General features: G+C 34.8%; 1 protein-coding gene across 8 annotated transcripts in view; it reads right to left on the bottom strand.

Moving 5' to 3' along the window:
- The window catches only part of PPHLN1 (periphilin 1), a 114417-nt gene that overhangs the window by 27738 nt on the left and 59195 nt on the right, over positions 1 to 27484 (bottom strand). For 5 of the 8 annotated variants that reach the window (XM_008570535.1, XM_008570529.1, XM_008570532.1 and 2 more), the window contains 4 exons: positions 24463 to 24519; positions 21892 to 21971; positions 19440 to 19559; positions 13931 to 14071 (listed from right to left, as the gene is read on the bottom strand). In XM_008570535.1, the coding sequence (XP_008568757.1) occupies positions 13931 to 14071; positions 19440 to 19559; positions 21892 to 21971; positions 24463 to 24519 (398 nt within the window). The remainder of the gene's footprint in view (positions 1 to 13930; positions 14072 to 19439; positions 19560 to 21891; positions 21972 to 24462; positions 24520 to 27484) is intronic. The other 3 variants (XM_008570536.1, XM_008570530.1, XM_008570534.1) reach the window with 1 other exon arrangement.

Here is a 27484-nt window from a genome sequence, read left to right on the forward strand (position 1 = left end):
TGCCGGACACGGAAAAAAAAAAAAAAAAAAAAAAAAAAAAAAAAAAAAGAATAAAATTTCAAGGCAGAACAATGCAAACTATAATTAGAAATCAATACAATATTAAACTGTCAGAGTTCCTAGGCAAGAATTATAGTTGAGACTCCTCAAAAGAAATGTCTGTGTATATGTGTGTGTGTATGTATACATACAGACACATTCCCCAACAGAAGACAGTGAAGCTAATGAAAATAGACCATAACAGATAAAGAATCTTTGAAGACAGTTATCCTTAAGATAGAAATAAGCACCACAATTTAATACAGTCTATATACAGCAAAAGAGAATAGAGTGAATGTGTTCAGGAAAATTATCAGAAAAAAATCTGACACAAAGAAATAGTTCTAGGGTTGGATGGTTAATTCAGTCGGTTAAAGTGTGGTGTTGATAACACCAAGGTCAATGTTTCAGATTCCCTTACTGGCCAGCCACTCCACCCCAACCCCACCCCAACAAGTAGTAGTTGTAAGTAGGGGGAAAGTTTATGGCTACATTTGCTGCCATGGAATTTTAAAAACTCTTTGTAACTTGGAGTTACCTACCAGAAATGATTTATTTCAAAGGTACCCTGAAATAAAATATTTCCTACCAATATAATATGAAGATTGTAAGAATAAAATAATAAATGAAAGACAAAATCCCTACCGAAAAAGTAACACTGCTATTACATATTTTAAAGGCTGTTTCCCAAGCAAACTAATCTTTAAAAGATACATGAACAAAAATGTCCCACTAGCTTCAATATAATCACTACCATCATAGGTAAATTGAGATGACAATATAACAACATAATCACCAACCTACACATTTTGATTCTCCAATATCTGCTTTGCCTTTCATCTTTCACTTTCAGGAACAGAGAATCACTAGATGAAAGTGACAGGAGACTTCATTTATTCCCGTTTTGGTTTTAATGAGATTAATTATAATATTAATCCATTCACAAAGATTACACAGTAGTCCTCCCTTATCCAGGGTTCCGCTATCCACAATTTCAACTACCCACAGTTAACCACTGTCCGCAAATAGGTGAGTACAGTACAGTAAGATATTTTGGGAAAGTGACCTCATTTACATAATTTTTATTACAGTATATTGTTATGCTTGTTCAATTTTATTATTAGGTATTGTTCTTACTCTCTTTCTGTGTTAATTTATAAATTAAACTTTATCAAAGGTACGTATATATGGGAAAAAACAGTAATATACAGGGTTCATCATTATCTGTGGTTTCAGGCATGTGCTGGGGTTCTTGGAAAGTATCCCCCAAAGATAAGACTATTGAATTTAAAATACCAGGATTACCAACAAACAGATTTTTTTTTTCAATATGACTTACTGGTGAGTTGGTCAAAATTTGGGCCTTATTATTCTAAATTGGGATTTCAGACTAATCGACAAAAACCTTAAAAAGCCCAAAACAAGACTTAAGTACTTTTCATCTATGATGAAAAATATCCTAAATCACTTTAAATAAGAAGTAACCCAATAAAAATTAGGAAACTATCCTAAACTGAATGACAATAAAAATGCCATATCAAAATTTGAAAGAAAGAAAAGCTGCAAATCAATAAGTATCTAGCTCAAGAATTTTTTAAAAAACAGCAAATTTAACCCAAAAAAGAAGGAAAGAAAATAATAAAGATAAAGGCAGAAATTAATGAAAAATAAAATACAAAACAAGAAAGAGATCAACAAAACCAAATTAGTACTTTGAAAAGACTAATAAACCTGGTAACATCAGGTAACGCTGATCATGGGAGATGTGACAGCTAACTCCCAAAATAGTCTCCAATGATCCCTATCTCCCAGTATTTACATCCTGGTGTAATCTCTTCCCATTGAATGTAGGCTGGGCTTAGTGACTCACTTCTCATGAATAGAACAAGGCAGAAGTGATGACATGTGACCTGGAGGCTAGACCATAAAAAGCAGTAAGCCAATGCTCTCTTTTGTCACTTTTAGGTCACTCGCTCTAGGGGAGGCCATGTCATGAGCATCCCCTGTGGAGAGGCCCACAAGACAAGAATCCGAAACTTCCTGCCAACAGCCACATGAGTGAGTTTGGCAATAGATCCTTCAGCTCCAGTCCAATTTGTAGTCCTGGCTGTCACCTTAACTGCAACCTCTTCAGAGATTCTGTGTCATGGTCTCAATAGGGTTTGCTTGTTTATTGTATCTGAGAGCTTGAAAAACTGACTCTAAAATTTCTACAGAAATTCCAAGCTCCAAGTATAGGTACCCTTGAAAAAGAAGAACAAGATGGGAGGACTTTCTCTACTGGATAAAGACTTATTTATAAAGCTATACTAATGAAGATGGTGTGGTATTGCTGCAAAGATCAGCAGATAAATGGAATAGAATAGAGTCCAGAAACAGATTCACACATATATGAACACCTGATTTACAACACAGGTGTCAATGCAGAACAGTGAGGAAAACATGGTCTTTTCAATAAATGATTTGAGGCCAAATGGATGTCCACATTGAAAGAAAATAAAACTTGATCCCTGCTATATTTAACATATACTCTACGTAAAATTGTTTTCAGATGGATTATAACTCAATGTAAAAGACAAAACAAGGAAGCTTCTAGACGATAATAAAAGAGAAAGACATATTAAATAGGAGACAAATAATAGTAATAAAAGGGAGAAATTAAAAGTCTGGACTACATTAAAATTAAGAATGTTTATTCCTCCAAGGATATCAAAAGAAGCGAGCCACCAATGGGTAAAAGATATCTGTAACATATATAACCAACTTGTATTCAGAAAATATAAAGAACTCCTATTAATCAACAAAAAAATAAAATATAAAAATAAAAGGAAAATGCAAGAATGTCAACATGCACATTATAGAAGAGGATAGCAACTTGCCAATAACCATAGGAAAAGGTCCTTAGCATCGTTAGTAATCAGGGAAATGCAAATTAAAACCACTAGGAAATATATTACATGTAACAATATCGATGAAACTTATAAACACAATGTTGAACAAAAACGTTAGACATAAAATAGTATATGCTATATGATTCTATCTCTATAATGTTCAAAAACAGACAAAACTAGACTACAATGTTAGGAATCAATTTAGTAGTTATCTTTGGGAAAGGGATGGGGATGGTGACTGGGAAGTGCTGTGAAGAGACTCCTGGGGTGCTGGGCTATGGCAAGAATATTCTATTTTTTGCCTTGAATGATAGTTTTCATAAGTGTTTGCTTTGTGAGAAATTACTCAGGTTAACAATCATGTTCTGAATGATCTTCTGTGTTACACATCATTAAAAGTGATTTTTAAATTTTTATTTTTTACTTGAATTTTAAGTATTTATTCACAAACTTGTTACTAATACAACTGCTTTTAAAATACAGCAAAAAAGGATCATTTACTGTTCTCAGAAGTGGTACATACATGGCATAGAAAGTTAAACTACTAAAGTAAAGAACTGAAAACTGTTAACTGACAATTAAACATTTGCAGTGCTCCCTAAACAGGTAGGAAATAAAAATGCATTTATTCATAGGAACTTTACTATTTTGTATTAATAACTATAAAAATAAAAAGACTATTGTGAAACAAAACCGATTTTTTTTAAAGTAGAGCACAGTAATAAACACAGCAGAGGTTAGCATGATTGAACTTCAGCTAACCAGAAAATTAAATTATGCTAAACTGCTCATTTTTTCCCAAGTCCAGATAATTGCAGGATTAGAAATTTTAGGATTTAGCTTCAAGGCAGACCAAAAACCTACAAATACCCCCCAGCTAATTCAAGTAAACATGTATTCTAAACAGAAATGATATATACTGTATTGTCCAATTTCCTATAATGATTTATTCATTTTATTTTAAAAAAGAAAAAAGGAAAAAAAAAACCCAGAAAGGAAAAAAACAAAAAGGAAGACGACTAAGAGGAGAAAAACAACAAAGAAATCCTAATGTCAACATAATCAGCTCCCAACAAACCAGACACTAAACAATCTCACTTCTAACGTTTAACAAGTTACCTTTAAGTAGAAACGTAAGATTTTCTTAGTGTTATTCTTAAAATGTCTTCTATAATTTAACTGAGAATATCGATTAACTCACACCATAACTGTAGTCAGCACAAATATATATATATACGACATACAAGTTTGCTTTCTCTTGGCACAATATCTGAATTGAACAATATCAGTTAAGAGAAGACAGTAGATGTTATAGGAGGAATCCCATCTTAAAAATGAGGAATGACAGACAAAGGGGATAAAGTGGGAACAATTCATGCTTTAGAAATGGGGAGGGAGAGAAGGAAATTCTAAAGAGGAGGAAACATTAATATTTTTATGCTGTCTTATATCTGGAAAAATAGATAAGAAACATTAAGAGAAAAAGAGCAAGCCAAATGGAAAACTTGAAAGTAAAATCACAAAGTCCCCCCAAATAAGGAAAAATTTCATAGTAAATGTTTACATTTTATTTTCAACAAATTAGAAATGGGGGGGAGAAGGAAAACGAAGAAACAAAAAACACAAGTAAAGAGACAAGAGGCAAACAGCCCAAACCCTGACACTGATGGAGAAAACCATCTCTCAGAACAAAACCTATATAGCAAACTTGTTATAAAATATTCCTAAGAAGGGCCGGCCCGGTGGCGCACTGCTACAGTGCGCCGCTTGGGAAGCGCGGCGGCGCTCCCACCGAGGGTTCGGATCCCACATACAGACCGGCCGCTCACTGGCTGAGCGAGGTGCGGGAGCAACACCGAGGGTTGTGATCCCGTTGCCGGTCCCGGCCCGGTATGGGCGCGACACTGAGGGTTGCGATCCGTTGCCGGTCACGAAAAAAGACAAAAAGGAAAAAATATATATATATATTCCTAAGAAGTATTCAGAAGTAGTCAATACTCCAAAGCTGCAAGGAAACAAGCAAAGTATTACTTAATCCTACCTAACCATTTGTATGGTGATTTTCAATATAGAAAAGGCTCTCCCATACAACAGGTTGTCAATTCTGTGAAAGAACCTGTAATTAATCCCATTTAACAAATGAGGAAAAGACACTAAGAGGTTAGAACACTAGGGGGAAGCATCCAGTGTTCACTATACCATGCTATTTGTAAATATCTTTAACGTAACATACTCACAGACTAAATTAAATTGACTTACAAGAGAGGAAGTGAATAGCAAGGAACAGTAATTTGGAATTTCTAGAGAAAACCCTTATCAAACACTGGTAGACAGTGGATAAGAAGGAGAGGTAAGAAAATGAAGCTTATGCTTGGGCTTATGCCATGGGGAACATCTTTATCAGAACTGCTTTATAACAGAGCACTTTTGTTTCAATGATTACATCTCCAGGGAGAAGGCCTAAGATGGCCTCATCCCTCGTGATTCTTCTACCATTTTAAGCATGGCTCTTACAAGGATTAAGATATCTATACTGACTATATTTTATTTAAAAATAATCCCTTCACAGTCATCAAACTTCCTATTTATGGATTTATTATATTAGGTATAAAATAACCAATTGACCTTTAAACTTAAAAGCTGAGACATTTGATTTTGACATTTCAAATATGATGCAAATTATCTTATAGAAACAACTGGAAGATGAAATTCCCTTAAATTGAAAACTTTACACTTGTACTTCAGCAACAAGTTTCTGTACTAACAGTATGACCAGATCTGACTAGTAAATTGTAACTTTCAAAAACTTTGAAATTTGGCCAAAAGAAACTATTTATTTTCAATTTGTTTTGGGAATACAGATTTTTCACAGGTAAATCTTATGTGAGTATATGTTACTAAATCTACATAGTAAGGTCTTAACAAGTGGTTGGTAATAATGGACTGTCAAATACAGTAGGGTAGACTTGATGTCTAGACAAGATAGTGGTGAGAGCTGCACTTTTAAGAACATTTGTTACTTGCTCTGATAAAAAGGAAAAACAAAGAATGTTTCTATTATGTAAGGTTAGCATGAAATGCTTAGATCATACACATACAATAGATATAGCTGCCACTACTTTGAAAACAATTTCATTTTAATCTATCATATGCTAAAAGCTGATTCTTTTCCATGTCTGCAACACTAGTTAACATTTTCAAGATTGCACGTTTAATTAATCTTTACTTCTAGCCTCCTTACTTTCAAAGTGAAACAAAAACAGCTTACTATGTCTTGAAAGAGAAAGAACAAGAGCTGGTGAGAGTACTGGGAATCAGGCTATGAATAGCAGTTAAAAACTAGACACTGCTAAGAAGAGGAGAGGGCCACAGCTACAACACTGATTAAGTGTTAACAACTTATTTACAGAAAAAAACATATTCTGCACAATTCATTAACTCAACAAATTTTAATTACTGATTGATGCATAACAGTGGCATATGATGGTATTTTTTAAGACATTACTTTGTTGTTACATAAGAACTGCACAACCTGATTGAGTTAAAAAAAAAAAAACCTAAAAATTCTAGAGTTAAATTGGAAATTAGCTACACATAACAGTGTGTACACAAGAAGCAATATTTAGCTTTTAATTTTTAGTATGATTTAGATCAGAAAGGGACCTAAGATTATTCACTACAACCTTTTTATTTTGAGGGAAAAGTGAAAAAAGCTAGTAAGCAGCTCATATGGTCACAAAAACAGTTACAGTATAGAATTCAAAATAAAATAAAAATTAGTATATTAAGTAGCTTAATCTAAACTTACAGTAGGATCTTATTAACTGTAAGCTAATGACTAGAAAAGCAACAAAATAACTTCTGAATTATTTTGATTTTTCTTATCTACCTCCAGTAAGGAAAGGAGTTCCTTGATAGTTAAGAAATACAATTTCTTCAATATGACAAGGCTGGCATAGCTATGACTATAATTAATAATGCCTTTACTAAAATAAATATATATTCAGGGGCCGGCCCGGTGGCGCACTGCTGCAGTGCGCCGCTTGGGAGTGCGGCGGCGCTCCCGCCGAGGGTTCGGATCCCACATACAGACCGGTTCCCGCTCACTGGCTGAGCGAGGTGCGGGCGCGACACCGAGGGTTGCGATCCCGTTGCTGGTCCCAAAAAAGACAAAAAGGAAAAAAAATAAATAAATAAAATAAAATAAAATATATATTCAGTTTAAGTCTTTTGAAGTTAAAAGAAAGAAAAGAAAACCAAAATCTCCTTCATTAAGTGTCTCTAAGTACTATTTCCTTATGTTACAGAACATCACAGTTGGATCTTCTCTCTAAAATGATTCCTGTCTACTATAAATTATCAGATAAATATATAATCAACACTCTTTTCAACAGAAGCATACTTACAGATAGAAATATAAACATTATCATAAAACAGCATTATGTTATAATGGTATTTGGAAAGAGCCAAAGAGGTTTTAAAAATGAATTCATGGTTCTTCTTTTAGTTATTATCTACCAAATAAAAAGAAAAAAGAAAGGAGAAATGAACTTTTCCCTCTACAAATGATAATTTTCTATTATTTGAAGAATACCAGGAATAATGCATTCAAAAAATATTTTAAGGCACATCCCTGCAATTGTATTGGTTTAGATTTTATTAATGGTATTTACTAACATAATTTTTAAGAAAGGTTGACAGTGATTGGTACAAGCAAGAAATTAAGATACTCTGCAAACTCATACACTCAAATTATTCTCAAACCTGGCTCACTATTAGAATCATGAGAAGTGTTTAAAACATACAGACTCCAAATCCATGGACTTAGGAATCTATTAGCACTATGGTGACCTCTTAGGCAGTATGTAATTAAAACATGCACGGCACATCACAAGGCACAAACAAAGGAATGCGACACCCGAAGTATTAAACTGAAATCTCCCCAAATTGCTCTTTTTAAATGTAATGCTTTATTTAAAAAATACACATACACACCTTTTTTTTTTAATGTGGAGAAATAAGAGGAATTGTATTTAAAAACATGGTTAATAAGAGAGTGTAAACACGAGGGTACTTTCAAAAAGTTCACAGAAAAATAGAACTAAAAGGTAATAAAAACCTTTCCTTGAACTTTTGAAGTACCCTCGTATTTATTAATAGGGGACTGATATGAAATGATTTCTAGAAGTATTGAACAGGGTACATAGCACAGCCAGCATTTGTTTTTAAAGAAATAACATGGAGATATAGACACATACTCACACCAACTTTTTGCCTTTTTTTTTGGTGGCTGGCCAGTAAGGTTTTGAACCCTGGATGGACCTTGGTGTTATCAACACCATGCTCTAACCAACTGAACTAACTGGCCACCTTCTCACACACCAACTTTTATCTCTACTCATCAAGATCAACCATGATCCAGGTTATGTGTGTGTATAGACATACATGCATAGTGTATAAGAACATTGTGCATACAAACATATGCCTATCACATCAGAATATCTGTATACTGGGGAAAGAAACAGGGCAGCAGAGAGTTATGGGTAAGAAGAAAACTTTTTACTGCATGATCTCCTGTGTCTTTGGAATTTTAAGCTTTTGTATGTTATCAACTAAAATGCAGCCCTCACTGGATGGGCTGGAGGACATTTAACATCAAATCAGAACACCTGCTTTTGAAATTTATAGCCTTAATACAGTCCGTAAAATTAACTGTTCATATCTGAAAAGAAAGACTTTCATATATATTTGTTTTGGATGATGTTTACATAGAGTTACAACTATCAAAACTCATCCAACTGAATATTTAAGACTTATGGATTTTATTATATATTAATTATACCTCAATTAAAGATATATAGAACTTCTCTTACCAACGTAATACCAAGGTGGTAATAGTTCCCAACCTTTCAGCAATAAACAATAGAAGAATTTAAGAAAAAAGTCACTTCCTTCTAATTCCTTACCACTTCAAATATGGTCCATAAATTAGCAGAATTAGTATTACCAAGGAGCATGTGAGAAATTCCAAATCTCAAGCCCCCATCCAAGATCTACTGAGTCAGAATCTGCATTTTAACAATATCCCCAAGTGATTTATGTGCATATTAAAGTTTGAGAAGCATTGATAACCTACTTATGAGAATATTTATGGTTAAAATCTAATAAGCTCTACTTTTGAAAAGCTCCACAGATGTACAACCAAGATGAAGAATCAAACATAAGCACTGTGGTTCAAAGGTGAAGAGATAGAAGGTTCTCCTTTTGCCAAGACTAGTTTGCACAGCAAAATATCCCAGTAAACTCCAGCTATTTACCAACTATCCTTCATAGTTATTTCATCAGGTAACTGCGTCTCTGGTACTCGTCATGCCTTTAGGGGGATTTAGCCAACCTAACACTCTTAGTCATATGATATACATGCACATGCATACACACATGCGGACGCACACACACACACCCAGATCTACTCAGATTAACTAATTCCACCTGAAGAAAGAAAAAGAAGAATTTAATGTATATCTTGCCAGTAGGGAATTACAAAGAGACCCAGGACTCCAAGAAAATAAAGGATCTTCAGTAGGTTGGAGCGCAGTGTTACAACATCAAGGTCAAGGGTTGGATCCCTGTACCAGTCAGCCGTGGAAAAAAAGAAAATAAAGGATCTCATTGACAGACGTCTAAGCACTTTTTTTTTTCCCTGACCGGTAAGGGGATCGCAACCCTTGACACGGTGCTGTCTGCACCACGCTCAGCCAGTGAGCACACCAGCCATCCCTATATAGGACCTGAACCTGCAGCCTCAGCGCTACCAGCGCTGCACTCTCCTGAGCAAGCCACGGGGCCGGCCCTAAGCACGATTTTATTAAAGTATAAGAGACCTTGCAAATATTAAATACTAGAAAGTTTCAAAGACTTAAGTATTATTTTATCACTGGAGGTACAATAGAAGGAAGACAGGTATGCAATGAAGGAGGATTTCAATTTGTGTGGTTCTTTCAAAATGACAATTTTGGAAAAGACAAGATTTCCTGTCGGGCCTTAAAAACTAATGCCACCTTAAGTGACATTACAAGCGGCACCATTACAGGCCCACAAGGGCGTATTAACATGGCAGCCTAAGACAGTGCAGGGAGGAAGTAGGGTGGGAGTGTCTGCGGGAACCTTGCCTTAGCCCTTATTGGCCAAATACGCGTTTCCGCGCTCGTGAACACTGCGTGATTGCAATAGCTAGGCATTGAGACAGGATGCATGCTCTCGTAACCTTTAAGCTGATTGGAGGATGTAAAAACCTCCCTTCCCCATTTGCCTTTAAAAGCAAGTGCTTGTGTGATAATAAACAGAACTGCTCGACAGAACCCCCGCCGCGTCTGAGTGTCCTTTAACCGGGCTGGTTGGGGCCAGCGGTTGTGCTCACCTCTCTTCATGGCTCTCTTCCCCCATCTCCTTCCAAAGGGGACCAGAGGGAAAGAGGAATCCAGGCCATTCGCTTGCCCACCAAAAGGAACGAGGCTAGGGCTGTTCGGGTTGGCCGGCGGAGGACCCAACAATTTCCCATTAGTAAAACAGCAAGTAGTGGGATACACTTTCAAGTCACTAAAAGCAGGTATGTGAGGGCTTGCAGAAATCAACACCAAACACCTGAAGCAGAGTAGGACTCGTAATTTTGTAGGTTATTTTTCTCTAGGAATTAGTATAATGATAGCAAGGAGAAATTCTGAGATTTGCCTCTCTAAGTTCTGCAACCAGGAAGCCTAGGAAATAGTCCAATATATAAAAGATGGTCTAACTTGAGTAATAGGAGATAATCTGGGGAAATGAGGAGATAAGAAGATACACCCTAGAATCCAAAGTATAAGAGGCTAAATGTGCTGTGGTAATACAGTAGATCATATCCACCAAAGGACATTCAAGTAAATGTGGGATGATTCAAAATGATTCATCTCTAGCAATACAATATTTCAGAGATGTGACTTGATGTTTTCTAGATTAAAAATTTTAGACTAGTGGTTCTCTGCCATGTCTGATTATAACCTGGGGCTTTTCCAAAAATCACCTACACCCCTAACCCTAACAGAAATCTTATGTGCCCAAGGATGAGAAGATGACATTATGGCCAAAGACACAGATTTGTCCCCCTCACTGAGTTGATTCTGATACAATCTACCTACCTCTACATTCATGCCATTAAACATCAAGGAACAGCTGTATCTGTGGGCATTCTGAATTAAACCAAATTTTGGCCTGGAGATTTAGTTTATTTTATATTGCAATACTGCCTCAAGTTAATGACTTTCTTGGGATTCATTAGCTGAGGGACCTAACTTATAGAAACCCTCAAAAATTTACATATTGTAACATCTTTACAAGATACCTGAACATACTGCACTTGATGAAATAGGGAGAAAAAGCGGCTTGGGTATTATAATAATATTTACATCTCTACATTATCCTAGCTTACTTTGTTGGTCTCATCTATACAGAGCATTTTTGTATTATCCATTTTTTAAAGTTACGAAATATATCAAGTATATGGAAAAATATAAAGATTAATTGCAGGACACCTGTGTAACTACTACCTAGCTTTCTCAAACCTTTATAATTTCCCTATCAATTTGGTATTTAATCTCTAAAAATAAAATGTGTAAAAAAAGTTCAAGTCCAAGTTGAAAAAAAAGCCCAAACCTTTAAAACCACTTTTTCATTTTCAGAAATTACTATAAATTTTAGCTATGACTTGATAAAATGATTATCTATCATTATTTACTAGATTTCTGACATTTGGGGGGCTTTTTTGGTTTGAATCTCTTGCCAATATATGACTACTAAAGTATTCTGGCAAAAACAGAGTAATTACATTCCACTGTTTAACATCAAGTTTTCTATTTTATAGCACTTCTAATAATGATAATTTCTCTAGTAACATCAGAATATAATAATTCCCTCTTATATTTATTTTTCTTTCTTTAGGTCATCTGTCCTTGCTGTAATAATCTCATATGCCTTAGTGTCAGCTTTTTCATGTGTGTGAACAATGAATAGATTAAAACAGAAATACTGTCATCCTTGTAAATCATATATAGGTTTTCATAAAGTACTATAAAAACTGACTTAATGCTAAATAATTTTATGTGTGAACTGCTGTACACCTAACTGGTAATCCACTTTCTCAAGATCAAATAGATTAACTATGAATAATAAGAGGAGACAGTGGAAATATTAATAAATGGCAACCCAAAATACCCCTTACTCTGTTATTTCAGTCGTTTTTCTACCAGTTATATTCTTAAGAAAAACTCTCCTTTTAAGAACTGCGATTCTATTGTTGACAGTTAAGTTCTGAATATTACATAATAGCTAGAGGAGAGGTTTTTGAATGTTTTTGCCACAAAGAAATGATAAATGGAGGTGACTGATACATTAACTACCCTTACCCAATTATTATACAACATATATACACATCAAAATATCAGACTGTACCCCATAAGTATGTACAATTATAATGTGTAAGTTACAATAAAATAAGAGATTGGAAAAAAACTGCAATTAAGAGGAAAGAGAAGTAACATTAAATCATTTATTCATTCAACAAACACTTATCAAGCATGTACTATAAGTGCTAACTAGGCCTAGGCACTGTGTCAAGTGGTCAGGTTAAGATGCAGTCTCTGATTTCAAGTAACTCAGGGACTACTCAAAGGTTACTTTCATGTTTATAACTTCATCCATCAGCCATCCAACAATATTTTTTTGTGAGCTGCTACACACCAATCACTCTTCTTTGTGATGGAGATAGAGCAGTAAACAAAACAAAATCTTTGCTCTAACGGTGGAGTCTCCATTATGATAAGGGGAAACAAGGAAACAAAAACATATGCTAAGTGGTTTTTTTAAAAGCTACAAAATAAAATTAGCATACAAAGACAGAAGGACAGTAATTTTATATCGGGTAATACCGTTTATATATTCATGTTGAAGATACATCTAGTGAGCAAACCTCTTATTCATGCTCTCATTTAATTAATATCTTGAAGGGCACCAATCACCTCCACATCACCAAATCAAACAGGATTTTCTCAGTCTCCATTATCCTTATACTGCTTCCTCTAAGCATATGATTCTGACAAACACCTTCATTATGAAACTCTACTGGTCTGCGTGACAAATTTCCTACCCTGGTTCTTATCTTTTGCCATTGGTGTGACATCAGCAGAGGATACACAATCACACCTAGGATTTAATAGAGATCATTCCCTATCCAACTAGGGGAAGCAAATTTTAACTGATGTCAAAATTGGACAGCACTTGAAAAAACTTAATTTTATTCTTAATTTCCAGTAGTTTTTAGAAGAGTATATAACAATGTAATGACATATATTCAAAGCACTGAAGAGTAATAACAACATCAAAAATAAGTACTATAGGACATTTTATATTTTATAAAGCCTTTTCATATTTTATTTAATTAATTTAATCTTCATAAAATGATAATACCCTATGAGGTACGTAAAAGTTCCATATCAAAAACTAGTTCCTACTTTTCATAGTAACATCACTAAAAAGCTAGATTTAATTAATACCCTTTTCTTTTTTCTTTTTTTTTTTTTTTTGCTATTTGGAAAATGCTTAAAAATATAATGAAAAACAGAAGAAACATCTGAAATCCCAATATTCAAAAATAATATGTGCTAACATTCTGGTGTATTTAATATTTCTTCCATCCCATCCTATTAAGTTTAACAGTTTTATAATTGATTTATGCTAACTAGAATATCAATATTCTGTAAAAACGAAGCTTGCTCTTTATTTAAAAATAAAGTGATGCGACCACATTGATCAAATGACTGTGAAATCAACTCAAACAATTTTTACAGTTTTTAAAACTGTAATTTCAGAGTCGCAAGTGGAAAAAGACAAATAAAGCAATTTATTCAATAAATATTTACATGCAAAGTGATATGAACAAAAGATTATATACTTTGAGAAGACTGGATTCTCACCTGTTCAATCTCTTTGGTTTTTGATGCTATCGCTTTCGAGCGACCACTTAGCTGACTGTCTTCAAATAATTCTATGCCTTCTGTTGCATTTGACTCAGGTTCTTCTGGCTGGTCAATGAACAATGGTGCTGTAGATCCCGCCTTGAAAAAGATTTAGAAGTCTTTAGTTACTTTCTTAAAGGACATACAGTATTTCAGATGGCTATGTATAGGCACTAATTCACAGTTACATTAAGAGAAACTGCTAGGTTTAACCTGTTTGGAGAAAAGAAAACTCCTTCAATTTCATTATGCATAATAAGCATATGTGAAGAGGATTTAAAAGGGAATGACTGCTACTTTTTAAAAAATTTTTAGGTAAGATAATGCTTCTAGGCTTAGTCCATTCCAAAATTATATTTCACACTACACTGAGATACAGCTATAAGGTTTTGTCCCATGACTATTCCTTAAGCAATTTACAGAACACTGAGGAGAAAAAGTCCAGTTGGAAATAAGAGAGAAGTGTTTGTACACATAAAGGAATATATTAAAAGGGAACGTGGGAAAGGATTCTACTGTCAGAAATGGAAACACCTTGCTCCCATAGCCTAAGAATTTACTGAAATCATTAAGAAGAAAACAATCCCACAAAGCGATAATGATCACTTCTTCTTGAGAGCAACAATTCAATAGTAAATAAACAATCACTTATTTATTCACTAGTAATATACTAATTACTGCCAAATATGTCAAAAAAGGAGGGGTTAAATATGGGAGTATATGCATTTATACATTTATATGCATAGACTATTTCTGGAAGGATACTATCTATAAAAAAAAAAGATAAAAGGAGTCGCCTCAGTAGGAACAACTTGGAAGTGAAGAGTAGGATGGTAAGGACACGTTGTAAATACTGCGGTGCCATTTGAATTTCCCACACATACGTGCATTATCTAATATAGAAAAACCTGTTTTTACAAATCTGAGTTACATATTTTAAGGGATTTAAATTGAGAGATTAAGAATCGTTTAATAAATAAATTCCAATATCACTATCAGGCTTCTAACACCAGGGCATCACAATCTATATTATTATTCTCCAACCCTCACAGTAAGTTCCTAAATTATCTCTCTTCTTACCCTGCTGCTCAGAAAGAAGCCTTGCAGCCTAAAAGAAAAGGTAATTACACAAGGAATACAGGTGAAGCATGACTGTAGGACATGGAGGTGTACAGTAACAAGAGAATATTCCTGGTGGTATATGACAATTAGTTTTGGATAGAGGCCAAGGTAGTTAGATTATTTATACTACCAGTGTTCTGACTACCCCAAGATCAAAATAATTCTGCCACTAGATTCCATTTTAGTTAATACAAAAAAATAAATAAATAAAAAAGAACTGTTGAAGTTTATTACATACTCCAAATAGAAATTTCAGGCTTTGTTATAATTCTAGGCTGCTATGGTTTGGATGTTTGTCCCCTCATGTTGAAATTTAATGGCCAATGTAACGGTATTGGGAAGTGGGGCCTTTAGAGGTGATTAGGCCAATGAAGGCTCTACTCTCATGCGTGGATTTAATGCCCAAAGGGCTCTCAGGAGTGAGCTTTCTCTCTTTTTGCTCTTCCATTCTTCTGCTATGTGAGGAACAGTGTTCTTCTTTTCTAGAGGATGCAGTGTTCAAGACACCATTTTGGAAGTGGAGATTCAGCCCTTACTAAAGGTCAAGACTGCCAGCACCTTGATCTTGGATCTCCCAGCCTCCAGAAATGTGAGAAATAAATTTCTGTTCTTTGTAAATTACACAGTCTCAGGGATTCTGTTACAGCAGCATAAAACTGACTAAAACATAGGCCTACACACAAAAATATAAACTGGTGAGCCTAAGAAGCACATTGAGGCAGATAGGAGTTTTTGGAAAACAAAAAGCAAGTAAAGATGAAAAAAATAATTTACACTAAAAAAGCTCATTAGCAATTAAATTTAGTTCAATTAATTAGACATATATTGTCGAAGGTACTGTAGGGAAAACAAGGCAAGTGCTTGAAATGCATTCAATATATATATAGCTAGGCAAGAAAAAAATTTTTAATACAAATTTTTAATAAGGTCATTAGTGAAATACAAAGCAGCATAAAATTTTACAGTAGGTAAGAGAAGAAAGTACAATCAAGAAAGATCTTGAGTCTTCTTATCTCAAACTATTGATTCCACTGAATGAATATGAATTTGAAAGAGAAGCATGTCAGATGGGCATTCTAGACTGGGGACACAGAAAAAAGAGACACTGAAGCAGAAAATGACACCCTATATGTGGAAACAACATACATCACATTTTCACATTTAAACATTAAGAGAAATGTTAAAATTTTCTTCTATGGCAGAAAATGACCTGCTCTGTTGGGGCATTCTAATAGCCTTACATCATCTGCTTTTCATTCTAATAGCCAAAACCAAAACTCTCACTGCTATTTGCTTATGGATAGTAATTATGTATATCTCTACAAAACTTGACTGCAACCTCCTCAATGCCTGGGATGATGGCTCTAATGCAGTGTTTGACACAAGTAGATGCTGAGTATTTTTCTCTGACAATCTGTGCCTTAAAACACTAATCCTAAAATACACACTATGAAAAAAATTTCATAGAAGTTTGGTAAATTATGCAAACTCTATTATTCAACCTCCTTTTACAGAACACTGATGAGCATATTAATATATTAAAATCTCCGAAAAAATGCTGAAACATCAAAACCAACCTACTGTTTTTAAATCTGGCATTACCCAAACATACTTGTTAATAGGATCTTTTTTCTCTTCCTCAGACTATTAAGACCCTTAGGAATTACTATTCTGCCATATACTTTAGGAAATGCTCTATTAGAATCCAAAAGATAAAAGTATAAACTGAACAGAGAAATGAACTACAACATGCCTGAATATTTGAACATATTACTGAATTTATCTCTAATTTCACTGGACTTTCTATAAACTACAGGGTCTTCCAAACAACCTGCTTAAAATCCTACTGATGGCAGCAAGAGAAGATAAGCTGGAAACCTAGGAGGCATTCAGTCTCTCTCAACTCATAAAAATACGTCTACACGATATTTGAAGTACGCAAACCATTATTTAAACAGCTAATACAAAAATAAAATATTGCCACAATTAGATTTTCAAACATATGTGCATACTTGTGCACAAACACTCACAAATGAACAGTACTATGCCGAACTCTTTCTCTGCATCAAACAAAGGCCTTTTTCCTCTCTGGGTTACTCTGTTAAATCAGGTAAGAGTTTACAGGACCAAAGCCAAAATGTAATTTCCCAAAAAGCATGGATTACTGAAATGAGTAACTAACAACAGCCCAAGAACAAATGTTACTATCAAACAACAAAATATTAATAAGATATGGCAGGACTAAGTTTACAAAGAGTATCATAAAATTTGCCCAACTGCTATATTTCCAGTATGAAAAAGTATCAATCTGACTTGAAAAATATTTTGGATAATGGTATAAAATTCATGCTGCTGTTCAACATTAATGATGTAGATCAAGTAACAGACATACTAAGGTAATCTCAGTCCTACTCTACCTCACATATCTTGCCTTCGATCCAACAAAAGATCATATTTGACCTGTGACTCCACTTATATAGATTTTTAGCTAATTTTCTTTTCATTAATTCAAAATCTAGCAAATTCTGGACAAGTTTTAGAGAAAAAACAGAGAGGTTAAAAAAAGTCTTCCTAGACCCAATGTCACTCACTGACTATTTAGTGTCAAGATCCATTCAAGCAATGAGAGAACATAAGTAGAATATTTAAAATCTGAGAAAGACAGAAAATAAAATTTTATAAGAAATTAAGAGATACATGGGCCGGCCTGGTGGCGCACTGCTACAGTGCGCCGCTTGGGAAGTGCGGCGGCGCTCCCGCCGAGGGTTCGGATCCCACATACAGACCGGCCGCTCACTGGCTGAGCGAGGAGCGGGGGCAACACCGAGGGTTGCGATCCCATTGCCGGTCCCGGTACGGGCGCGACACTGAGGGTTGCGATCCGTTGCCAGTCACGAAAAAAAAAAGAAATTAAGAGATACAAAAATGATGGGGAGGGGAGGATGAATATACTATTAATATTCACATATGCATAAATAAAGCCTTGCATATATATATAAATGAAGCCTATATATACATACACATAAAGCCTTGCTAATGGTAGATAAAGTATTAAGCAAACAAGAAATTAGTCTTTTCAAAGGTTTTTGTTTTTAAGTACTTCAGGAAAAATTATCAATACTCCAAAATAGCAAGTTTGAAGCATACATATTTGTTTGAAGCATACATATAAAAATAATTATTCTAATTTATTAAAGAAAATAACCAAAATGACCCTATTAAATATATTACCATATTGTTCATGCTTTTAAACAGTGCTGGAAAAGCACCAAAGGGGGACAGCTTGATGTTTTTGATACATTTACTCAAGAATATACATACATGTTTATTATTACAGCTACAATAACAAGGAAATCTTGACCAACTTAAGAAAAATTGATATCTAAATGACAGATCAGCACTTTAAAAAAGAAAGGCTCTATTTACGTAAGTTCTGACAGGGTTTGCACTTTTTATGACCAGTGTACATTAGTTAATTTGAAATGGATCTTTTCACAGCATATGAAGATGAAGGTAAGTATATTATTTTTGTAAGTATATTATTTCAATGCTTGATCCTTTTTATCAAAGGACCTTCCATAAAAGTCATTCAAAGTATATCAAAAAGCTAAAATTCTCCTTCAAATATAAATAATTTGTCATGGCACAGATATTTTTATATTCTCTGCCTATCATGCCAAAATAACTCCTCTAGTATCAAATCCTAAATCTAAAGCTTAATTTTGCCCATAAAATTTCTATATTTATCTCTTAGAGATGTTATAGGTTATACAGAAATTTTTCAGTGCATTTTCAAATATTTTAATACATTTCATAAACAGTTTTCTAAGGACCCAAAAATGTTCCCATCTTTTGGGTACTCAAAACTCAGCAAAGGTCTCAGATAGCCCAAACAATGCATAATTGTATTTTGGGGGGATATTTATAAGGTAATTTGCATAAAATATAGGACACAATGTAAACGTAGCCCACAATCCAAGGTCAAATTAGATTTTTGTTTTGAATGCATTGATTTAAGACTACTGGCTTAGCATGATTTCCTCACATACTTTTAACAGCAAAGCCCATTAAAAGTAGTATATAAATAATGCACTTTTCTTATACTCCATGTTTGTACTATTCTTATACTCCTAAACTAGTGGAGACATTCAGACAGTGTGATTACTGAATTCAGAGTCATTCATATACAGACTATTACTCTGTGTGGTAAACTTTAATAATCCATAAGGATATTTCCCCCAAATATATTTTGAAGTACTAGAACAAACCAAGTACTTTCCACTCATTACTTAAAATCCAGACAAAACATTCAGATTTGAAACATAAAGGAGAAACTATACCTTACCTCATACTCGGAAATTTCGGGCAAGTTACTTTCATCTGACTTCTCTAGCTTTTCAGCAGCCCACTTGCTTGCAGCTTCAGCAAGCTCCTTTTCAGTGAGCCTACTGGGTTTGTCTAACACCTAATAAAAACAAAAGAACATTTCTGTTACAATTCTCAAGGGCTTTTAAAATTCAAATGTATCAAGTACATCCCATTTACATTTAAAATCATATAAGCCTTCAAATTTATATAGAGAACAGGTATATTCTTTATTTGCTCCTTCAAAAATATTACACATAGGATTCCTTTAAGTAGCAATTCCTTTCAGACATATAGACTAGATCTAACTCAATTTCATTTACATAAAACTTCAGAAATTGATCTAAGGAATAAAGCAAAAGATACTGACAATTAACTCATATACTGATTGTATTTAGAATATAAAAGACTGAACACTGATTACAACTTTGCAACTTTAATTATATTCAATGAAAATAAATGATGCCAAAATTACATTAAGGTAAATTTCTAATTAACACAAAAGTTCAGATATGCTACTTTATAAGCTGTAATAAATTATATAAATCCTACTTCTTACACAAAATTTTTAACAAATTTTATTTTTAATCCTACTACTACAACCGTTCTCTAACTATATACAATACTAAACAAGGTATGGAGCTTTGAAGCCTAAATACCTCACTCCAAAGCCCTGCCCCTATATAAGGTTAAAAAGGCATTTTGAGTAATACTTTTATTATTACTAAGTAATATAAGGTTAAAAAAAAAAGTAAGTTAGAAGAAGAAAACACACAAACACAAATGTATCTGAGAAAAAAAATGTATAGTCCATGCTGTTTTGTTTTTATGGGAGGAGGTATATGTTTAACTGAAAGTTACAGAGCAAAAACAAAACATATTTATATGAGCTATTTCTAGTGAAGAATGAAGCAAAGGTCTACTATAACTTCTATTCATCTGTCATTAAATCTGCAGACTTGAAAAACTATCATTTGAAACTAACTATGCTCTTTTTTTTTTTTTTTTTGGATGGCCAGTACAGGGATCAAACCCTGGACCTAGGTGTTATTCATCAGCACCACGCTCTGACCAACTGAGCTAACTAGCCAGCCCCAGAAACTAACTTCTAACAGCAGGAAATAAGCTCTGAAAAAGTACTCCTACATGAGGGCAGCCATAATGTTTATAAGAAAAAGTCCTTCACTAAATCAGGAAATATGGGTAATAAAGTTCCCCACAGCTATCATGTGACCATGGGCAAAGGACACTCTTAACTAATACATAAAATAATTATAGATCACAATTCTGATATTCTGATTCCATTTTACAACTTATGGTGTATATACAAAACTGCAAATATCTATGTGAAACTATCAGACAAAAACAGCTAAAATCCATTATTGTGGTTTCCCTTTAAATATATTTTAACATGTAGCACAAAGTCCTATACTGTTACTTATATTCAGATAGGTTATATTTCAAGGGAAATTAATATTTCATATATAATAATATAAATTTTATGGTAATTTAAATAGGCAGGTACTATTTGCTCTTTTTCAGTTATTACCTGACCAAAAAAAAAAACAATCCAGTCTTTCAGGGGAGTAAAGCATGCTTGATATGGTTAAGACAGAACCAAAGAAATCCAACCAATCTTCGTTTTTCAAAACCCAGAATTCTAGAACCCTCAGACTTCTGGAAAATATCCAAAGATACAAGTTGTCACAAAGAAACTTTTTTTTCCCTCTATGGCAGAGAAGCAGCTGCCCCCTGAACACCCAGCACAGATTGCCAGATGATATCTACTCTTGCTGAAAAGCCAAAAATATAAAAGAAGAATGAAAAGTAGACAAGTAACAACAGTTATGGCCAAGAGAAGGGGTGTGAGAACTGTGAAGAGTATCTCTAACTGAAGAGAACAGATGAAAAGAGCAATATCTGAGATACTGGGAAGGTAAGAATGAGAAAAGAGTAGCTGAGAAAATCGTTTAGCTTCTGAGCCTTCACTCTACTATAGAATGGGAGATATATTCCCATTTATATCACAGAATTTCTGTATGAAGTAATAAGAGAAGAAAATACTTAATATAGCATCCAGAATCAAGTAGTTATATAATAAATATTAGGTCTCTGCCTATGCCCCAACTCCCAAAATAAAAGTACAATCTACCAAATATGCCCATGTGAATATTCATTCCCACCTTGTTATGGTCAAGATGAGCAAGGGCTATAGCAGTAAGTACTAATTTTAGTATCATCTGTGGAAAAAATTCTATGGGAAAACTGCTCATTTATTCTGGTAGCTACTTCCAAGTTGTGGTTACTAAAATTCAAGTTTTCAAATGAAGCAAGTTAGCCCCATAGATATGACAACAAAGAATAAAAGCATCTGTGCGAGGCAGTCCATCTCTGCTTTGTAATTCTTCTTTGATTTTAGAAATACAACAAACCTTTGATGAAGGAACTGCTGAAGAACTTGAGGGCGAAGTGTCTCTTGATGTTTTCAAAGACTGGACAGGTCTCTCTTTACCTATATAAGAAAACATAAGATACAATTTTCTAGATCATTTATTTTCAATTAAGTGGTTTTTGAAACTGAATTAATAAGGGGGTGTCATATACTTATTTTAGTACTGCAACTTTTCATTGCATTATTAAATTATATGTTAATATCTAAAACTACTTATCTCTCTTAAAGGCTGGGCACCATCAAAAATGTGAAATAATCCAGAACCAAAGAATATCATATATGGCAATCTATACCACACCAATGCTCATTAGCAAACATGGAGCAACAAAGACCACCTTGAGAAAGGCAAAACACACTTTTAAATCATGAATGCTTTCTCTTCCATGTTCCTAAGTGCCAACTTTTAATATACCACAATAAAAATACACGGATAGTTATCATATAGATACCACAAAAAAAAAAAAAAACTAGCTAATTAAGGGATAACTTAAGGAGAGAGATATATAGGAAATTTAGCAGACATTCCTGAAATGTTTAGACCATTTAAAAAATAAAATTAGAAAACTATAACTCAGAGCACTAATCCAGTGCCTGACATGAATGAATACCCAAATATTTGTTAAATGTTTAAAAATAAATCTGTATGAGATAAGGTCGGTAACCTTTCTCTTTAGTCATTTCTGACACTCCTATTGCTGTATGTATACCATTTTTTACAGAAACTTAAGCAAGAAAATACACTTAAACAATATTACTTTAGCAAGTGCAACAACAACCAAAAAATATTTAGTTAAACATAACCTTAAATATTAGTAACAGTAAGCTGTTACTGATAGAACACACTTCATTAAATTGTCTGTATGTATCAAATATAACATACAATCCTCTGCTTTTAATTGCTAGAAAAACTACAACAATTAATAACACGGAGAAGAGGTGAAAGTGGCACCAGGTTTGGAGTCACACGGAAGCTGGTCAAGACTAGACAGTGGGTTACGGCCAGAAAAGCAGTCAAGAGCAAAAGCAGAGACAAACCGATCGTGAAACTGAGGCAAAGCCAGCTTCAGTCAAAAAGCCTCTTAAGCTCTTCCTGCCCCACAGCCAGCCAAGACAGCTAAGGGCTTGGAGCCTCAAGGGCTTCCAACCACCTGGGGCAGTAGTGAGTAACACCTCTTCCCAATATACTGCAGACTCAAAAGGCTTTCTCTAGACCAGTGGTTCTCAACAATTTCACACCTCTTCCCTCCAGAGAAATCCAGCAGTATATGAAGATATTTTTGATAGACACAAGTGGGAGAATGCCACTGGTATATAGTAAAGTAGAGACCAGGGATGCTGCTAAACATCCTGTTACAGGGGATAGCCCCCCATAACAAAGAATTACCCAGCCTCAAATGTCAATAGTGCTGAGGTTGAGAACACCTGCCCTTGGGCTGATTATTCCAATTTTCAAGCTCCAGCAATTTTACAAAAGACATAACCCTAGAATCTTTTAATTTGTGGTACCATAAGAGGCACTAAGCAAGTTTAAAATTTTTTATAGACCTTAAAATATTAAAAACAAAGATACATCCCCAAATGACCAAGAACATAATTAGTCATTCCTTATTGTATATGGCAAATTCCATATTGTATAGTGATAGTGTCAGTCTATCCCACTACACCAAAGGCTCCTAGAGAAACAAATATCACAACTTACTCATTTCTGAATAGCTACAGCCTACTTAGCTAGCTAGAGTCCTTAAAGAGCAGGCACTCAAAAATTAAATAAAAAGATGAATATTATTTTTCTAACCTTAGGATGCAATGACCTCTCCATCCTATTCAGATAAGCAATATCTTCAAAGAAGATGAGGTGCTGGACCAATCAGTATAGCACACTACGCTAATTAAATAAATAATTGCAGTCTCAATTCTAGCACATATTAGCTAGACATAAGGAAAAAAAACCTATCACAAGCAGCTGTTAATGTCTTACTTAGCATTTCCTTTCCAAACAGTACATCAGTACTGCAGTTATACCAAGTATGGTCCCCAAATGTAGTCTTAGGACCTTTCCTGATTTTAGCTGCTCAAAGGCGAACTGAAGCAGGTATCAACCAATCTCAGAGTGCAGAAGCAAAGAAACACTACAAAGTAGGGCAGTAGGGTTATCATATAACCAAATACATTCATATACAGCTGTTGCATGAATGGGAGGGACAGGCAAGAAGCAAAGGACAAAGAAAAAGAAGATACAGATGGCAGCACAAAGAGCTCAGAAAAGGTATATAGAAATCCCTTGATTCTACTGTTGTCAAGTCCTATCTGCCAATGGCCTGACTATTCTACAGATCTCAGCCTCTTATGGGTTGACCAGGAATGGCTAGCCCAGACAACCAACCCACATATCTCCCCAAATCCTACTACCTGGGTCTACTGCTGTTCAACTCTGGTTCCAACAATACACTACTGGAACACTTAAGTCATATTGTCCCATTTCCATAACCTCTATCAATTCAAGCACCCCACCCCTTCACAGCCCCAAATCAAAAGCTAGCTCAAAACTCACCTCTTTCTGGCTTTCCTTCATTCTGCCGTTTGTAGGAGGCACCAACACGCACAGGCTCTAGGGAGATGTGGGCAGGGAGGAATTAACACAGCACCTCTGTGCCCAAGAGAAGAACCCAAAAGTAGGAGCAACAAGAACAGGAACTTCTGAGCATTTGCTAGTGACCGAACTCTTTCCTTCCCTGCCTTAAGTTGGGCTGCCTAAGCAACCACCACTGAAGAGAAATAAACAAAAGAACAGGAGAAAATCTCTGTTTAAGGCCAGAAGCTAACTGGGAAGTGTTAAAATGAGGCCAGTCAAGGACAGCATGGGAAGAAGGAAATGAGAAAAAGATCACACTAAGGTAAGACACTGGAAGCTGAAGAGAAGACTCATTTGCCTATATTTGCTAATGAGAGTCTGCAGGCATCTCTTCCAAACTTTGTATTCAGTTACTCCACATTGGTAGCTAGAAATCAACCATGACGGGAATATTCACTCTGCAGATATCAGCAAATACTACAAATCAGGTATTTTTAACCCTACAGTCAATTTACCAACACACCCACTGGGAGTATGTTTACTGATTTCAAGTTCAAGTTTCAGAGACACTGTAGGAATTACCACATTTAATTACAGATTCCCATCCATGTTGCCAGAGTTTCCCCTGACCTGCTCATTAAAACTAAAGGTTTCATTCTTCTCGTCCTTTACTATAGCATGCCAATGATTTATAAACAAGTTTTTCTGTATATTTTACCATTTGGTTTTTATGCTTTTGTTATCCTGTTCCCCTACATCTTCCTAACTACACCTTTCTGTTTTTTTGTTGCTTGTTGTTCCCTAAGTGTGAGTGTTCCTCCTAATCTCAATCCTTTTTGCTCTGCTATTCTTACTTGGCTCCAACCAACACTATGAATATAAATGTCTCTCACACCTGCCTCTTTCATTCACTATTCTACATTCTAACTGATAGTACGCTACTCTTTAGCTATTTAGCCATCACCTTAAATTCATTTCACACATGATCTTATAAGCAGACACTAACTCTCTGCTTGAGAGCAGAAAACGGCTCAAAACATTCCTGCCTTTGTTATGACTTGCTAAAGAAAATGAGTTCTAAAATAGGATGGAGGAAGGAAACCAGGAATGAAAAATCCTGAAAGTAAAAGTACAGAATTCAAAATCCATGTGTAGGGCTGGCTGGTTACAGCATGCTGCTGTAACACCAAGGTCACAGGTTCAGATCCCCATACTGGCCAGCTGCCAAAAAACAAACAAAAATCCATGTCTACATATTGGTAAGTGAAAGAATAAATGGGGAAGAAGAAAATGAAAAAGAATTTCAATTTCCATACACCAGGTATAAAGTTTTTCCCATTGAGGTGAAATCAAAAGCTGAAGCAGTAGCTTCATGTTCCAAAAAACATTAAGGAAGTTCTGCAAGAGTTTCACAATATTTCATATCTTTACTATAAAGGCTGAATGCAAATCTCATCATATGCTCTTTCAAAAACATACTTTCTTCCTGATTATTTTTTCTTGCTGAAAGCAATGATAAGCTTAACCAGATTCATCCAACCCTATCAAGTGCTATTCATTACCAACAACCCATGTAGGAACAAAGGACACTATAGCAAAAAAAAAAATACAAGTCATCATTAGAGATGATAAAGTTAGGGGCTACATCTTACAGACTATTGAATTCTCAGTACAGTGCTTAGCTAATAAGGACAAAACAGATACTTTTGAATGAAAGTCCGATCAAGAAACCAACTTCACAGCAGAGGTAGTAAATTCATTTCTTCTTTAACAGCTGAGAAATTATAAACAGAGACAGAAATGATCTGTTTTCTGGATCATGGGTGAAGATAAAGAGAATTTAGAGCTCTTGGTTAGGAAAAACTTGATTTCCCAGAGATCTACTGGTTTACTCAAGAAAGTATAAAAGAAAAAAATGGAGAGAAACAAGAAATATGTTCTTTTGTTAAAAACACCAAAAAATGATAAAAGAAAGAAACAGAGGCATAGAGAAAGCTTTGCACCACCTCTGCTTCCCCCAACATCCATCTTTACAAGGTCAGAGATGCAACAAGTGTTAAGTAAAGACCTATTGACTACGAATACGTGCAAGTGCATTTCTGAGTAAAGCCCTCCCTTAATACAACAGCTAAAATCACATGGGATCATTTTAAACATACAAATAAAACATTACATCTGTACACATGATGAATGTTAGCCACTAACAGACCACACTAAGTCCTAAAACAAGAATGCTACAAAATGCCTACACATATGGCATTAATTGATTACTGCTTTAGAACCTCGATCGTTAAGATGCCAGAAAAGCTACAGCTGTACTCCTGGGATTCACCTAGGAAAATCGTAACCAAAGCTCTCTGGTAAGAAAACAATGAATTCTCAAACAAGAAGAATATATTACAGAATCTAATTCAACAGCACATTAATAGCCTGGATCAGTAAATAGCCCAAGACCTTTCAGGAAAATATTAAATTATACTTCAGGGACTCCACATGTACAGCTCATTTCAATAATCCTTCTCCAATGGCAATCCCATAACAAATTGTACTCAGTCTTTAGATATCACCTAAAATGTTTATTCCTATTTGTTTGTTTGTGTCCTTCACTAGATCATAAACTCTGAGGGCAGAGACTGGATCTGTCTTGCTTGGTAAACCATATATGTTCCATATATATATGTATATATATATATATATATATATATATATACATATATATATGGAACATATATGGTTTACCAAGCAAGACAGATCCAGTCTCTGCCCTCAGAGTTTATGATCTAGTGAAGGACACAAACAAACAAATAGGAATAAACATTTTAGGTGATATCTAAAGACTGAGTACAATTTGTTATGGGATTGCCATTGGAGAAGGATTATTGAAATGAGCTGTACATGTGGAGTCCCTGAAGTATAATTTAATATTTTCCTGAAAGGTTCTGCGCTTCCCAAGCGGCGCACTATCCAGTGCGCCACCGGGCCGGCCCTATGTTCCATATAT

The sequence above is a fragment of the Galeopterus variegatus genome, unplaced genomic scaffold, assembly GCF_000696425.1.
Source record: "Galeopterus variegatus unplaced genomic scaffold, G_variegatus-3.0.2 Scaffold610, whole genome shotgun sequence".
NCBI classification, from domain to species: domain Eukaryota; kingdom Metazoa; phylum Chordata; class Mammalia; order Dermoptera; family Cynocephalidae; genus Galeopterus; species Galeopterus variegatus.